The sequence below is a fragment of the Lepidochelys kempii genome, chromosome 2 (genome assembly GCF_965140285.1).
Source record: "Lepidochelys kempii isolate rLepKem1 chromosome 2, rLepKem1.hap1, whole genome shotgun sequence".
In the NCBI taxonomy this organism is placed as follows: domain Eukaryota; kingdom Metazoa; phylum Chordata; order Testudines; family Cheloniidae; genus Lepidochelys; species Lepidochelys kempii.
In genome coordinates, this window is record NC_136381.1 from 213,754,027 (window position 1) to 213,768,948 (window position 14,922).

General features: G+C 40.6%; 1 protein-coding gene across 8 annotated transcripts in view; it reads left to right on the forward strand.

Moving 5' to 3' along the window:
- The window catches only part of SNX13 (sorting nexin 13), a 158,736-nt gene that overhangs the window by 116,883 nt on the left and 26,931 nt on the right, over positions 1 to 14,922 (forward strand). For 3 of the 8 annotated variants that reach the window (XM_073333775.2, XM_073333778.2, XM_073333782.2), the window contains 3 exons: positions 5,989 to 6,161; positions 12,860 to 12,967; positions 14,715 to 14,825. In XM_073333775.2, the coding sequence (XP_073189876.1) occupies positions 5,989 to 6,161; positions 12,860 to 12,967; positions 14,715 to 14,825 (392 nt within the window). Of the gene's footprint in view, positions 1 to 5,988; positions 6,162 to 10,293; positions 10,381 to 12,859; positions 12,968 to 14,714; positions 14,826 to 14,922 lie in introns of those variants that run through there. The other 5 variants (XM_073333776.2, XM_073333780.2, XM_073333781.2 and 2 more) reach the window with 3 other exon arrangements.

Consider the following 14,922-nt stretch of genomic DNA (forward strand, 5'->3'; position numbering starts at 1 on the left):
TCTTGGACATGTCAGATATATAAGTGCTTGGTGGCACACCACAAAGTTTATGCTGTGCATGCAGAGAGCGCAAAGCTAATTAGCTTGTTAATGTCTGAGTTACAGGAACTGAATGGCTCAAAGGGGAATGTTCCAACCATCAGACCTGAAAAGCATCCAAGCACTGAGAGTTCAAATCCAACCATTGGCAGAAATCTGAAATTATTAAAGGAGGCATCTGATTCTATCAAAGGTTTTGTTTTGAGGAAAAGTAGTCAGAGTACAGCAGAATATTCAGAAGGTGCTGAAACTGTTTTTGAAACAAAAATAAATTACATATGCAGATGTTTTCTGGGAGGGGAAAGTGATGGGGTGGAAGAGATTTGGGAATGGGGGGGAAAGGATTTAGAGTGCAGCAAGAAGAGGGGGATTATGGAGAGGGGTTGGGACACTGGGAAGTGAGAATCCCCAATATGGGGGACTTAACCTCTTGTGGGGGGTCAGCATTTCTCCTTGCCCCACCTCTGTGAGCTGGGGTCTAGATGGTCCTGTCCCTCAGTGGATCTCTGAGCCCCTCTCCTTGCCTCTATATAAGCCAATATTTTGGGAGGGAAAGGCTGAAGGTCATGTAGATTTAAATATCTGAATTCCAGAAAATGAGTAGTTAAGCTACACGTCCACGCTATGTGGGGTGGGGAGGGCTGGTTAGAGTGTACGGAGGAGGGGTGAACTGGGAGGGCCTGGCACATGGCTGGGGAGGCCTGGCAGAAACAATGGCAGGAGTGTCCCAGCTAGGGTGGGCAGTGGGAGTGAGGGGTCTATCTCAGTGTGCAACTCAGGCCACATAGCCGAGGTAGTTTGTGGCCCTCTAGTAAACTGCTCTCTATAATGAGTGTACACAGTAGCATAGGGCAGAAGACAGCAAGGAGGAACTTCTTAAATGGTAATAGCTTCTAGAGTGTCAACTACTGGCTTAATGAAACGGAAAGGTGAACTGGAATTGAGGATGGGCTGCATGGTGCGGGAGGAGATACAGAAGAAGACACACACATCAGTCTTCTCTCAGTTGCTTAAAGTTATTGTAACTGCCATGTAATAAAACTGTCAAGGTTTTGGGACGTGAACTGTGGATGAGTTTCACTGTTCCTGTTAACAATTACACATTGTAATGCTTAACCATTATCCCTTTTTCACTCAAACAAAATGTACAGGATGGGGGAGGAGCATTGAGGAATCACATAGCAACAGTGTGGACTGGGACTATTACTAGCTTTGTCCCTGGCCTGCTGGATGACCTAGGACAAGTCATTTCACCTCTCTGTGCCTTTGTTTCCCATCTGTAAAATGGGGATAATGATGTAAAATTCTTTGTGACATAGTCATGAAAATCACTATATTAAATTACTCCTGAGGGAATTCTGCGTCACTGCACGTGCGCAGAATTCATGTCCTCTGCAGATTCTTTTGCTTCGCCACAGAAACATGATTTTCTGATGGGGAAGCAAAGGAAGCCGCAAAAGCAGTCATGAACCGCTTCCCAACAGCACAGGTGTGTGGTTTTGGGTGTCCAGAGCAGCCAGAGGAGAAGTAAATCACTGGGGGGAGGGGATGGGATGGGGCACCCCGACCAGTGGCTCCTGCCCTGTGCCAGGCTCAGGTGCTAGTCCCAGCTGGGCTGGGGAGGATGGGACTTCCTCTTCTCCTGCAAGGAGTAGCCAGGGCTGAGTCAGACCCCCCACCCCCTACGAAACCTCTCCAGCTGCAGGAAGCTCTGTACCCTCCCCCCCCCCCCGCCGCTTCCGGTCCCCATCACTCCTCAGCCGTAGGGGGGGAGGGATCACTGTACAGAACTTGACCCCCAACTGACCCCACTGAGCCCCACCGTGCCAGCACCTGGACACCCTCCCACCCACCGCTGAGCCCTCCAAACCCAGACTACCTCTACTGAGCCCCAACCACCTTCACCTGGACTCCCCTGAGAGTCCCTTTGCTTCTGCACTCAGAACCCACCCCCCAACGAGGTTCATCCAGATCCCCCCCGCACTATCCACCAAGCTGCACCCAGATATCCCTGCACAGAACTCTCTCACACCACACCTGGATCTCCCCACACTATGCCCCTTCACACTTGGATCCTGCTGGGCTGAGCCTGCCTGACTAGTGTGCTTGGCATGGAGGGACAGGGCCCTGGGGTGTTTCTGGGGCAGTCCTGGTCCTGCGCTGTCAGGTGTAGCCTCACTGCCAAGTCCATGTCCGGGGGCAGGGGAGGGGCAGCCGGTTTGCATGGTGATCTCCCACCTTTGTGCAGTTAGTGGCCTGTGCTCCCCACTGCCATGCTGGAGCCTCCACATTTATTTATTCTCAAATAAAATTTGTAGAATTTTGCAGAACTTTAAAATATTGTGTGCCCAATTTTTATTTTTTGGGCACAGAATTCCCTGTGGAGTAGTGATAAAGCTAAGACTTTTTGATTATTATCTCGCCACAGTAGCAAATCTGCTGCAAACTAAGTGAGAACTACAACTGCTTAAATGACCACTGACTCCTACCAACAAACATTTCTCTTTCTGTTTAAAAAGCTAGTAAATTCAATGGCAGAAAACGTCGTTAATACAGAGTTAAGGTTGCTGGGTGATAGGTTGTGCTCTTTCAGAACATTCAGCAAAACTCAACCTTCTGAAACCTGAGTACTCATAACTGCAGCTGAGGTCAATAGAAGCTCTGTCCTGAACATATGAATTTCTATAAAATGTCAAATAAGGTTTCTCAAATAGGGTACCCAAAATTAGTTGATACTTCTGACAATATTGGCTTTAATGTCAGTGCCTCAGTTCTCTGTGTATAAAATAGGAATAATACCTCCTTATTCCACAGGGTTGTAATGAAAATAAATTCACATTTATTAAGGCATTATGATGAAAGAATTTCCAATGAGGAAATTAATATTTCTATATTCAGAGAGGAGTTTGGATAGCATGCAGTAAATAATGCTACACTCTGAGTGATGAGGATAAAAGAAAATATTGAATAGTTTTCCATTCAGTAAGCACGTCCTTTCTGTTCATTGAATGAGGCAGCAGTCCTGTGAAATAAATAGAATGTGATCATGTAATTAAAGACTATATCATAATACATATACATAAGGAGGCCAAATTAAAGTTGCAGGGGTAACCTTAATTCTGATATTTTGTTGCTTTTGAGTGCTTGACCTTTTGCAACCTGAACATTCTTTTTACATGTTTTTTTTAATCTCATTTTCTAGTTCTAAAATTGTAAAAAAGATTTTAAAAAATGTCATCATGTGGAAACATATTGACTCTCATATGGGCCTTCAGCAATGTTGGAATCTTTAGATCCACCACATTGTTCTCTAACACTGGGGGTAATGGAATAACTTGTAGCAGTAGAATGCTGTTTTATGTGTGTACCCTGTTACTAAAGTGGGCTGGAGATGCACGATTTTCCAGTGGGTTTCACAGCTGTTTTCTAGACAGCAAAAAAAAGTTGAGACTCGGGAATAGTACATTCAAGTCCAGATTCTGCAGGGATGCTCTAGTAGTAGTAGATCTTTTGCTCCTTTTTCTATCCCCTCTTCACCCAGCTTCTCCCTCTCTCCTTTTGCCCCTGTCCCAAGGGCAGTTCCTGCCCTGTTTCTGGCCACCTCCCACCCCTCATCCCATCTTCCCCGCCCTTCACTGAGAGCACAGGAAAGACAATGTCCCTTCTCTTAGTTCCTGTGCCCAGTGCCACAATGGCTTCTGGCAACTGGGAGGAGCAATTGCAGGATAAGTCCTGCATAGCCCCTATTATCCCTGGATGGGGCATACTCACGTATTCTGTGGGAATTATACATGTGCAGTCCGCGAGGTCTGTTGGGGCTATGGGGGGATGGGGCACATGAAATCATACAATTTAGCTTTCAAGCTCTAATGGGTTTCTATTGATCATGTATAAATTGTAAATTTTTTCCAAAGGTTTGTGACATAGCCAAATTTGGGTGAATCTTTGTGAGGATAACAAAAACTGCTTCCCTGACAAATGCTACCCCCTGACAAATTTAACGTCCCTGTTCCATGGCATGGCAATGTTAGAGCTTCTTGATGAATTGTTGTAAGATATTTTTTTAACATGGTCAAAATATTTTTTCACTACTTTGTTCTCAGACGCAGCTGAGCTGTTTTAGCTGAAACTTAAAAAAAAAAGTTCCAATCCAGATGATCTAAGTTTGGGAAAGCTATAAGTAACTGAAAACAGGGTCTTATAATGGAAAGTGTCAAGCAACTTTATCTATAGGCATCACTATCTGCACCCTGCCTATAATTGCGTTTCATCTTGAGCTACTTGACTCCTATTAGCTCAAGATATGGCAGCTTTCAATTCTGATGGCAAAAAGTTACAATACAATATTTTCATTTCAAAATGCTTTGAAAACTACTATGACTTAAAACCTTTTACACTGCCCTCTAGAAAGTCATTGGTTGTGACATTTAATTTTAAGACTGCTTCTCTCCCTGTGTTTTAACCTAGTGGTTGAAATCCGCTGGGGAACAAACTCATAGTTCCTAGTTATTGTTCTAAGGCACAGAGGCAGGATGTTCTCAGTTAAAGATCTTTAAATCTGGAACTTCCTTGCTTAACACATTCACTCCCCCCACCAGTCTTCAGAGCCAAAGTTTCTTGACCTACGTAAAGTTACCTATTTTTCCAAATTGGAAGTGGGGGTTCCAGCCTTATTACCTACTGAAAATGCATGCTTCAATGTTTCTTGATCAATTATCTCCAACATAGTCTCTTTAAACAAAACCCTTGCCATGCATGTTTTTTCTGTGGGTTGTATATAATTGGAAATAAGCGGGACTAGTGTGATAAAAAGACTATCATTTGGTATGATAAAGTATTTTTAAATGCACAACTGAGTAAAGTTGTCAGTTAAGATGTGTTCTCTATTTTTGGAGTCATTGATTAAATGAAGCTATGAGTTTTGTAGGATGAATGTGCCAAGGTTTTTGATGTTTTCTAGGGTGATATGTGGAACTCAAAGTTCTGTTGGCCTCCTAACATAGCATTCTTTCTATTGTATGTTTAAGTACAAACTTGGCATTGTTTCTAGGCTTTCTTAACATTGTGGATTTTACCACTGATTGATAAGTCTTTACACTTTAAATCCATGTTAATGTTTTTACTTGGAAATTCTATGACTGTATCTCTGGCATAGTGGGCTCAAAATTATTGAACTCAATACAGGGGTAACAGGATGAAATTTAATGGTCTGTGATATACAGGAGGTCAAACTAGATGATCTAATGTTTCCGCCTGGTGTTAGACACTATAAATCTATGGGTGGAAAGGGAAAAGGGGGAAGGAAAGGTACAAAATAGATTATTGGAATTATAACCACTTTGAGAGAACCTACACTTCAAAAATATATTGGTATCTGTATCCTCGGTGTAAACAATTATAATAATCTGTAATAAAAGAAGAAGAACAGAATAACTATACTATTAAATATTATTAAAAGTTTTAAAATGTTTTGCTTGGTAGTATTTTAGCTCTGTGTGTACCCCAAAAGAAGAAATCTGCAGAGGCAAAAGAAAAACTTATGGTATGTTTAGAGAGAAGAAACTACCTGAACATGAGTGCTGAGTAGTACTCTTTCTAGATTTACAGTAGAGTCCTTCACCCATTCCCTGGGATCCGCAAGGCTAAAATAATATTTGTCAATCAAAAAGATATTCAGTATTTAAAGATCTGACCACCTTATATACTCCTTGAGGCATATATATTTTTTATTTCATACATCAGTGAAACTTGTATAATTTTCTTCTAAGCTAAAGAATCATGCTTACACAATATGGGAGTCTCCGGAGGATGCTATCTACAGAGGGTTTATTCTTCTGCTTGCATCCATTTTTGTCTCCAGCTCTGTCATTTCAGATGTTTCCATTTCATGTCTCCTTTCGTCTTCCTCTTTGTTTGTGTTCCCTCTTCATTTTTGTTTTAAATTACTAGTCTATGCTGACTATAACCCATATGCTGTGGCAGGAGTATGCAACGACCATGGCAAGACATATGCACTGTATGCGATCACTGTACATCGGAGAAATCCAACTAGTGAAGAGATATGGAAAACGTATCGTCGCTACAGTGACTTCCATGACTTCCACATGAGGATAACTGAACAGGTAACGGATCCTATAGAGACTGCTTAATCTTATGAGTATATCTTTGAAAGGCATGGTTGTGTCTTAGCAGCTATCACATTGTTTAGAATTGGCTACTAAAAGTTTATATTATTATAACTTTGTCACTTGTGTGGCCTTAATTCAGGGGTGGCCAAACTTTTTGGCCCAAAGGACACATCTGGGAATAGAAATTGTATGGACAGGCCAGGAATGCCCATGAAATTGAGGTTGGGGTGTGGAAGGGGGGGAGGACTCTGCTTGGGGCTGCAGGCTCCAGGGTGGGGCCAGAAATGAGGAGTTCAGGGTGTGGGCAGGGGTGTGTGTGTGAGGGCTTCGGCTGGAGGTGCGGGCTCTGGGGTGGGGCTGGGGATGAGGGGTTTGGGGTTCAGGAGGGTGCTCCAGGCTGGGATCGAGGGGTTTGGAGGGCAGGAAGGGGCTCAGGGTTGAGGTCCGGGAAGGGCTCAGGGGTGCAGGCTCTGGGTGGCGTTTACCTCAAGAGGCTCCCTGAAGCAGCGGCCATGTTCCCACTCTGCCCCATCCGCAGGTGCCACCCCTGCAGCTCCCATTGGCCGCAGTTCCCGGCCAATGGGAGCTGCAGGAGTGGTGCTTGAGGTGGGGAGAAGCATGCAGAGCGGAGCCCCCTGACTGCCCCTACACGTAGGAGCTGGAGCAGGGCCATGCCACTGCTTCTGGGAGCCACATGGAGCAGCCCCTGACCCTTCTCCCCAGCTGGAGTGCTGGAGTGGGGCAAGCCCCAGACCCCTTTGTGTATAGGAGCATCACTGTTGGGGGAGTTCAGGAAAAAACATGGGGTGAACACAGAAAGGTGCATAGCTCAGTGACTGGGTTCCCGCAGCCATTCTTTCACATAGCACCAGTTTCACTAACAGCTCTATAAACCAATTAGTTGCACATTAAGGGCAAGGTTCACCAGTGCACTTTGGCTGTTTGAGCTGTGCGCCAGAAGAGAGCAATCTGTCCATAAGTTAAAATAAAATAAAAAAATTAAATGGTTAGTACTTATGTTCAAATCATTAGAAATATTAATGAGTAGCGTTCTGTTTCTTTGTTTAATGTTCATACATGAAACTTACAATGATTTTTAAAAAGGAAATACTAAGACAAAAAGCTATTGTTAAAATGGAGTTAAAGTTAAGAGTATTAGTTACTTAAGGGCAAAAAACATTACAGGGTTACTGTAATTAACTGAAACCCAAGTGTTGCAAACCCAGGAAAATCAGAATTAAGGTTTCATTTAAGAGATTCATATCCACATGCTACGGTGTGGAAATTACAAATAAGGCAAATTCTACCCTGTAGTCTCCCAGTAGACTAAAACACAGCCAGCTAATGTGGCTAGTCTGCATCTTAATGAAACTTTTCAATAATATTACATTAACCCAACTGAACTGATATGATTGAAAATTTCCCCTTTTATGCCTGTGATGATAGTGCTTTAAAGGTCATTAGAATAAGCAATATCAAGTGTATCACCATGAGTGGTGTAAGACAATATTGTTCATACCTGGAGGGTAAAATCAGTCTAGTATGGGCAGAGATGTCTGCTTTGGTTTTGGTAAAGTGTATATGCTGTGTTAGGATTTACACAGGTCAGTTTAGGATGACTATATTATTTGGATTACTGTAGGGCATAGGAGCCCTAGACCCAATGTACCAGATGCTGTACGAACAAAGAACACAAATGAAGGAATTTGCATATTAAATCTACAGTCCACCTTGCTTTCAACTCTCCTCTTACCATATCATAAAATCGTAGAATTTTAGGGCTGGAAAGGACTTTAAGCAGTCCCCTAGTCTAGCCCCCTAAGCTAAGACAGGACCAAGAAACCTATACTGTCTCTGATAGGTGTCTGCCCAACCGGTTCTTAAAAACTTCCAGTCATGGGGATTCCACAGCCTCCCTTGGAAGCCTCTTCCAGAGCTTAACTACCCTTATCATTAGAAAGATTTTCCTAATATATAACCAGAATCTCTCTTGCTGCAGATTAATCCCATTAATTCTTGTCCTGCTTTCAGTAGACAGGGAAAGCAATTGATCACAGTCCTCAATATATGCTGGTTCTCCTTTTTAATGTAGGTGACCAGGATTTATCATCGAATTTCGTCCGCTGGTTAGACCATTAGCTTCCCCGGCCTGGGCTGGGTACTGATTGGGAGCGCAACATGAACGCTGATCCATGCCCCCCCCAATATATTGGTAGCATATTGCAAAACTTATTCTATAGCATGAACACCATTTCCCTAGCTTGTCAGGCAAAACAAGTGTTCATCAAGTAGGACTACTGAAAACTGTTGAAAATTGTATTAGATAATGAATTTCAGTTATTTGAATTGATGTGCTCTTGTGTAATATATAACTGCATTTTCTCATGATTAATATGAAGAAAGATTTGCACTGAGCCTTATACTTGCATATTTTTAAAAATAAAATAGGTTTTTGTATATTAGTGATTGAAGCCTTTGTATTTCGTCAAGTAAAGAGATGCTTTTTATAGGTGTGTTTAGAATTAACCACCAAAAGAATAATGAAAAAAAATTTATCTTCAGAAAGATTTGGTTGACCTGTTTTAATTTTTCTATGGAAAGTTAAGTAATGTTCACAGTAGAAGTGTAGTCGGTGTGGAACAGTTCTTTAGTTCATTTGTTGTATTTGTCACAGAGCTTAAGAAATAAAAACTGAGCTTGGGAAATGGGCCATTTAGGTTTTTAAGTGAAATGCTAAGGATCTGTGAGGTCTAGGAAGGGGACAGCTGTTGGCAGTTCTATATACTATTAGACAATCTGCCTTTTATTGCTTTGCCTGTATTCTCATACTCTTAACCCCCATAAAATAAAAGAGAAAAATGCAGACTTGTAATTCACCAGCTGGTGCAAAGTAGAACCTGTTCACATGAATAAGTGTTAACAACACAATGCTTTTAAAGGAGTCAAATGCTTTTGAACCACATCTTAGTAGCGGTTGAGATTGACTATATAAATCCTTTAACTACTCTAAACTGTTGCTCTGTAATATATGTTTACTCTATTTTTTGGTAATAGAAGTGTAAATAGGTTTGAATACTCTGAGAGTTATCTGTGACCATGTTCTTATAGGGTCAAAATAACATTTTTAAATGGAAATGGCCAACTTCTTGAAAAGTAAGCATATATCAACCGATAAGCTCGATGCTTATCGGTTTCAGTTAACGATTAAACTCGGCTGCCCCCACATGCTTGGGGTCCCAGCTGCTGGGACTCCACGTAAAACATGGGGATGCTGCAGCAGCCTCCCTCACCTCTAGTTCCCTGGTTAAATGTTTAACCGATATAATTTTAATAGGTTACAGAGTTACTTTTTTTACATGCTATTTACATCCCTAATATACACATACATATACTGTACACATACCATTTATATTTAATAATGTGTATATGCACATTAAATATTTTTTAGATTATAAAAACTATTATCAGAGTTGGACAACTCTGACTAGCAGGGGATATAGAATAATATATTTCAGTATATCAATTCTGCACTCCTTCCTCTCTGCAGGATTAATATCTATTTAAAAAAAAAAAAGACGTATCACACCCTGAAATCCATGAAGGTGAAACAGCTGTGTTAGGTCTCTTACATCAGTGGGTAAAGATGTGTAGTTGTTGTTGGCCCCATGCTGATAAAATGTATTGTAGAAAAGTGTAGTTTGTACATATAGACACACAGATTAAAAGCCCTGTGGAAGTCAGTGGTAGCCTTTCCATTCACTTCAGTGGGTTTTGCCTTAGGTTCTAGATCGATCACCATAGTTTGTGCTACAGTTTAAAGCAACAATATTGACACTTACAAATTCTTTATTGAGTTTCTTGAAGCTGCAGATAAATACCTATAAAATGTAATTATGGAAGTGTGTACAGAACAGGCTGTAAACCTCAGTTCAACGTTATTGTGTATTAAAGTTAGCTAACAAATCTTGCTCTTTCACAGAGTATTTCATTAACCTGCATATCTTCCAATTGTGTAAACTATAAATATTTGCATACTGTGGCCTTTCTTTTGAATCCACTTTTTAACCTTTTATAAATAATGCATTATCTGTTGGTGTTTGCAAGATCTAAAATCTTGAATCTACAGATTTAAAAAGCAACACTACCGTGTATTACCACACAGTGAGATTTGCTATTCTAGCCATTTGGAGAAAAAGAGATATTTTAGATGCCGTTGTGTGGTAAGTAACTTGTTAGTACCTATGATGTTGATGTATCTCCTGTGCTCTTCAATATGGGAGTATGCGACAGTGGGTGTTTGAACGAGAGTTCTATTACATCTATCCTCTTACACTAGTGTAAGGTTCTTAAAGGACTTTGCATCAGTGGCATAAGCTAAAGCAGCCCCTCAGGTGTTCTCACTTGTGCAGGGGCTGCCAATGCTAGATCAAGGATCCATAGCTAGTGACTTACAGCCCACCTACACCCTGATTCACAAGCACAGCTTGTACATGCAGGAAACCTAGTCCTGTGGTTTTTGCCTTTTTATATTTAATTTTTAGCTAGCAGGAAGAACCATCACATTATTAATAGAGACTCTCTAAAAATAAATGACATCCAAAGCTGGGGTTTAATAGTGAGGAAGAAGTAAAGCTTTAATTATCCTGAGACAGTTAATCTCCTCTGTAGTGCAATGGTTTTAGCTGATTCAGGGAAGGGGTACTTTACACTTCCCTGTGGTAGCTTTGAATTAGGCCCAATATTTTATTATAAATAAGAGCCCAGAAATGAGTCATAAGTATTTGAGCCTTCATAAAGGAGGGTTGGGATGTTTGGTAACTCTTATTTTTCTTCAACTTTCACAAAGCTGGCTTGTGGCATTGGTTTCAGACTGAGCAACCCACCCTAGAAGCATGGGGCAGAAGATTTGTAGTGGGTGGCTGTGTAAGACAAGAAGTGGGAGCTCAAAGTTCTTCTGCTACTGAAACCAGCTTCTCTGGGTGCATTAATAAGAATATCATCTTCAACCAATAGGGATGTAGAAACTAAAGATTAGCACTACCTTTTGTAGGATTGCAGAAACTCAGCACTTGATCGTGACCTTGAACTTCGCTTTAGCTGTGTAATTAACTTTTTTTGTGATGATAGTTTGTGTCTGTTTGAAATGTAAAGAAGTTGTGAATTGGAAAGTTGCTGTACATGAGATACAAATTTATAAAGATGTCTTTGTTATAAAAAAGTGCTTAAAGCTCTGATATTAATTTAAAACAGTTTGTCGGACTATAAGATAGTATAGATATTTACTTTTTAGTGCTTTTTTTTTTAGGTTGAGCTTCTGTTAGCATTTTTTGTTTTCTGACCTTGGTGTTGCATCTTGAAAATACTATAGGGTTGCTTCCCGTTTCTAGAAGTTAGTATTTTAATGAATTCTGAGACATGCCATTGAAACCAACTAACCATGCTTGATAGCCTATCTTCCACTTCCAGGGCTTCTGATTAGTATAGTTCTAACAGGATATTTTGTGTCTGTCTCTCTAGTAGTCTTCCTATGTGACGTGCATTTTTAGAGTGAACTAGACTTAAAGCCAAAAGGGAAAATGGTTCTACACAGCTCTTCCTACACATTGTAATTAATTTAGAGCTGTGGAAACCTTGCAGGGTTTGGTGGTCTTCACAGACTCAACCCTGGAGTTCACATTGCAGGAACTGGAAATGAACCAACCCTCCCCTGTTTGATTGGACTTCACACATCCTGAGAACAGTCGTTCCCTCACTCCCACAGGTGGTTCTTAACTAAATTCCACTTACCCCTTCAGAAGACACAGGTTCCTACCAGTCTCTTAAATGTTTCTAGTAGAAAATCTGGGCTTGCTGAGCATGAAGAGCACTGTCTGAGTCTTCAGGTTCTATTTTTACAACCTTAAATATTCTAGGGTATTGCCATGGGAAGACACTATCTCCCTAAAATACAAGGTCTCTCTGGAGGGTCTAAAAAACCCCTCCTCCATATAAAGCAGTGGGACAGAAAAGCACTTTAGCCTCACCAATATGTGCTGCTACCCTAAGCCCAAGGGCATATAATGGCCTCTGAGGTTTAGTGTGATAACTAAGGTTAACTCTGATTCCCAGAATTCATATGCCAAGAATTTGAGACTTGATTGCCTAGCATATGAATGCTAGAGAAACTGTGGATTCCTTTGCAAGTGTGCTGTGATGTGCCTATCTTGCTCTGCGTTTAATGTGACAGTGGTCACTTTCAGGTCTGGGGGTGTTTCACTTTTCTAACTGGTGTTGCTCCCCCAGAGATACAGTATGCAGTCAGCCATGTGACATCCCAAAAGCTCTTGGCATAGGTCCAGACAGTTAAAGAATGGAAGCAGCAGTAGTAGGAAGGAGGCCACTTCCCCAGAAGACTACAGTGGTAAGCAAGGCCTCTGAGGACTTGTGGAGAATGGCAGCAAGCTGGCTGACTTGGAGAGGAGGCAGGAGGACGTTTTGAAGGGGTTTGCAGATGCTCCCAATGTGCAATATTCTATGTGAATATTTTGTACAGTTCTAATTTAAAAATAAGTGGTTGCATCAAGTTGACACGTTATGCAGGAGTTCAGAATAGGTGATATAATGGATCCTTCTGGCCTTCCAATCTATTTTTTTTTTAAAAATCACAATAAAAAATATTTTTAACCTCCTTTTTTGTTTGTTTGTTTTCCTAGTTTGAAAACCTAGCAAGTATATTGAAGCTTCCTGGTAAAAAGACATTTAACAACATGGACAAAGAATTTTTAGAGAAGAGGAAAAAAGATTTAAATGCATATTTGCAGGTAAGTTCTTGACTAGTCTAGTTTCAAATTTTCCTTCATAGTTATGGCTGTCTGCCTGAACTAATAGTTCTCCATCAGGTATTCAGTAAATTCCACTAAATGTTAATTCAGTCACCATGAGATTGTCTTAATAAAATACCCTGATTTGGAACAACACAAGTATGTTGTAAATGTCACAGCTGAAGGTAAATGCTAAATTTAACTCTGATCATTTGTGTTTCAGTGACCAGAACTTAAATAATTGAAGTATAAGTGGGGGATGCAGATGCTCAGTTTTATAAGGTGTTAATAACCCAGTTTTGAGTTGGATTAACTGAAGTAGTTTATCCTAATGACTGAAAGTGGTTTATTGCTTAAGGAAGGGTATCCCTCCTCTTATACCATAAATAGAACAGTAAAACTTTATTCTAGCTGTTAAAGTTTCCCCTCCTGTTAGCTCAGCATCCTTCTTCATTTTCCCCACTCCCAGGTCAACTTTCAAACTTAGTCTACATCTACACTGCAGTTGGGGGTGTGATTTGTAGCTTGTGTAGATGTACCCATGCTACCTTTATTTTACCTATTTTGCTAAAAATAGCAGTGAGGACATGGTAATGCAAGCTGCACAAGCCTGCCTGACGCCTCTGGGTATATACTTGCTTGTGCTGCCTGCACGGAAGTCCACGCCACCCTATCCTCGCTGCTATTTTTAGTGAGCTAGCTAGCTTTAATATAGCATAGGTACGTCTACATAGGGCTGCAAATCATACTTCCAGCTGCAGCGAAGATATAGTCCTGGTAATTGTGCTCACTTGACTGAAACAATATTCCTGTCTTTTGGTCATTTTTTTAAAAAAGTGTTTAACCACTCTTTTCTTCCATTATTCTGATGCTGAATTCAGTTGTCTCATTTCTAAGTGACTCACTGAGGAGAATGGTCTCTAAACTTTTTGACTCAACAGGGAACGGTTGTCTGAGAAATTTTTTTGTTTCAGCGGGCACGTCTTTACTGGCACGATAAATCGGTGCTGCTGCTGTTGAAGCAGCAACGTCGATTTAGCGGATCTGGTGAAGAGACGCTAAGTTGATGGGAAAGCTCTCTCCCGTCAATGTCTATAATGCACCACAATGAGAGGTGGAAGCTTTGTCATCAGGAGAGCGTCTCCCATCGACATAGTGTAGTGTGGACACCACTGTAAGTTGATCTAAGGTACGTCGACTTAAGTTACATTAGTTACGTAACTTAACTAGTGTGCCTTGGGTCAACTTATAGTGTTAATGTAGACCAGGCCTAAGTAAAATTCTAAGAGGGAGTGAGAGTAAACAAAATGCTATGAAATCTAACAGCTATTTAGATTGTTTAACAACCTGCATTTGTAATATGTATGGTACCTTATTTTATTTCAATATTTTTCCCAAGTGTTGATTACAGTGTAACTACTGATTTTAGACTCTAGTTTCAAGATAGCCAAAAAAGATGCATTTTACAAATAGAGTGGAACTGATAGATCCTTCTTAAAAAAAAAATTAATTATGCAATGCTTATTTCCCTCTCTGTAACAATACTCATCTTGGAGTAATGTTTAGAGAGAGAATGAAGAAAATACATTCAAAACTGACACTTCTTTGTACAAATATGTAAATTTAGTCGCTGCATACAGTATTAAAAATCTTTATCATATGAAAGGAAATGATATGACTTTTTTCTAAATATGGTATTGTATTTTGGAAGAAGCTGAAAGTTTACAATTAATCTTTTCTTTCTTAGTTGTTGTTAAATCCTGAAATGATTAAAGCTTCCCCAGCTTTAGCCCATTGTGTGTATGACTTTCTGGAGAATAAAGCTTACAGCAAAGGAAAAGGAGATTTTGCTCGAAAGGTAAGAATGGCATTTAATATTTAGCAGATTTTAGTGATGCGTTTGGTGCCATAACTTATTAAATGAATTGAACATATCAGTAACTGACTGCAGACAG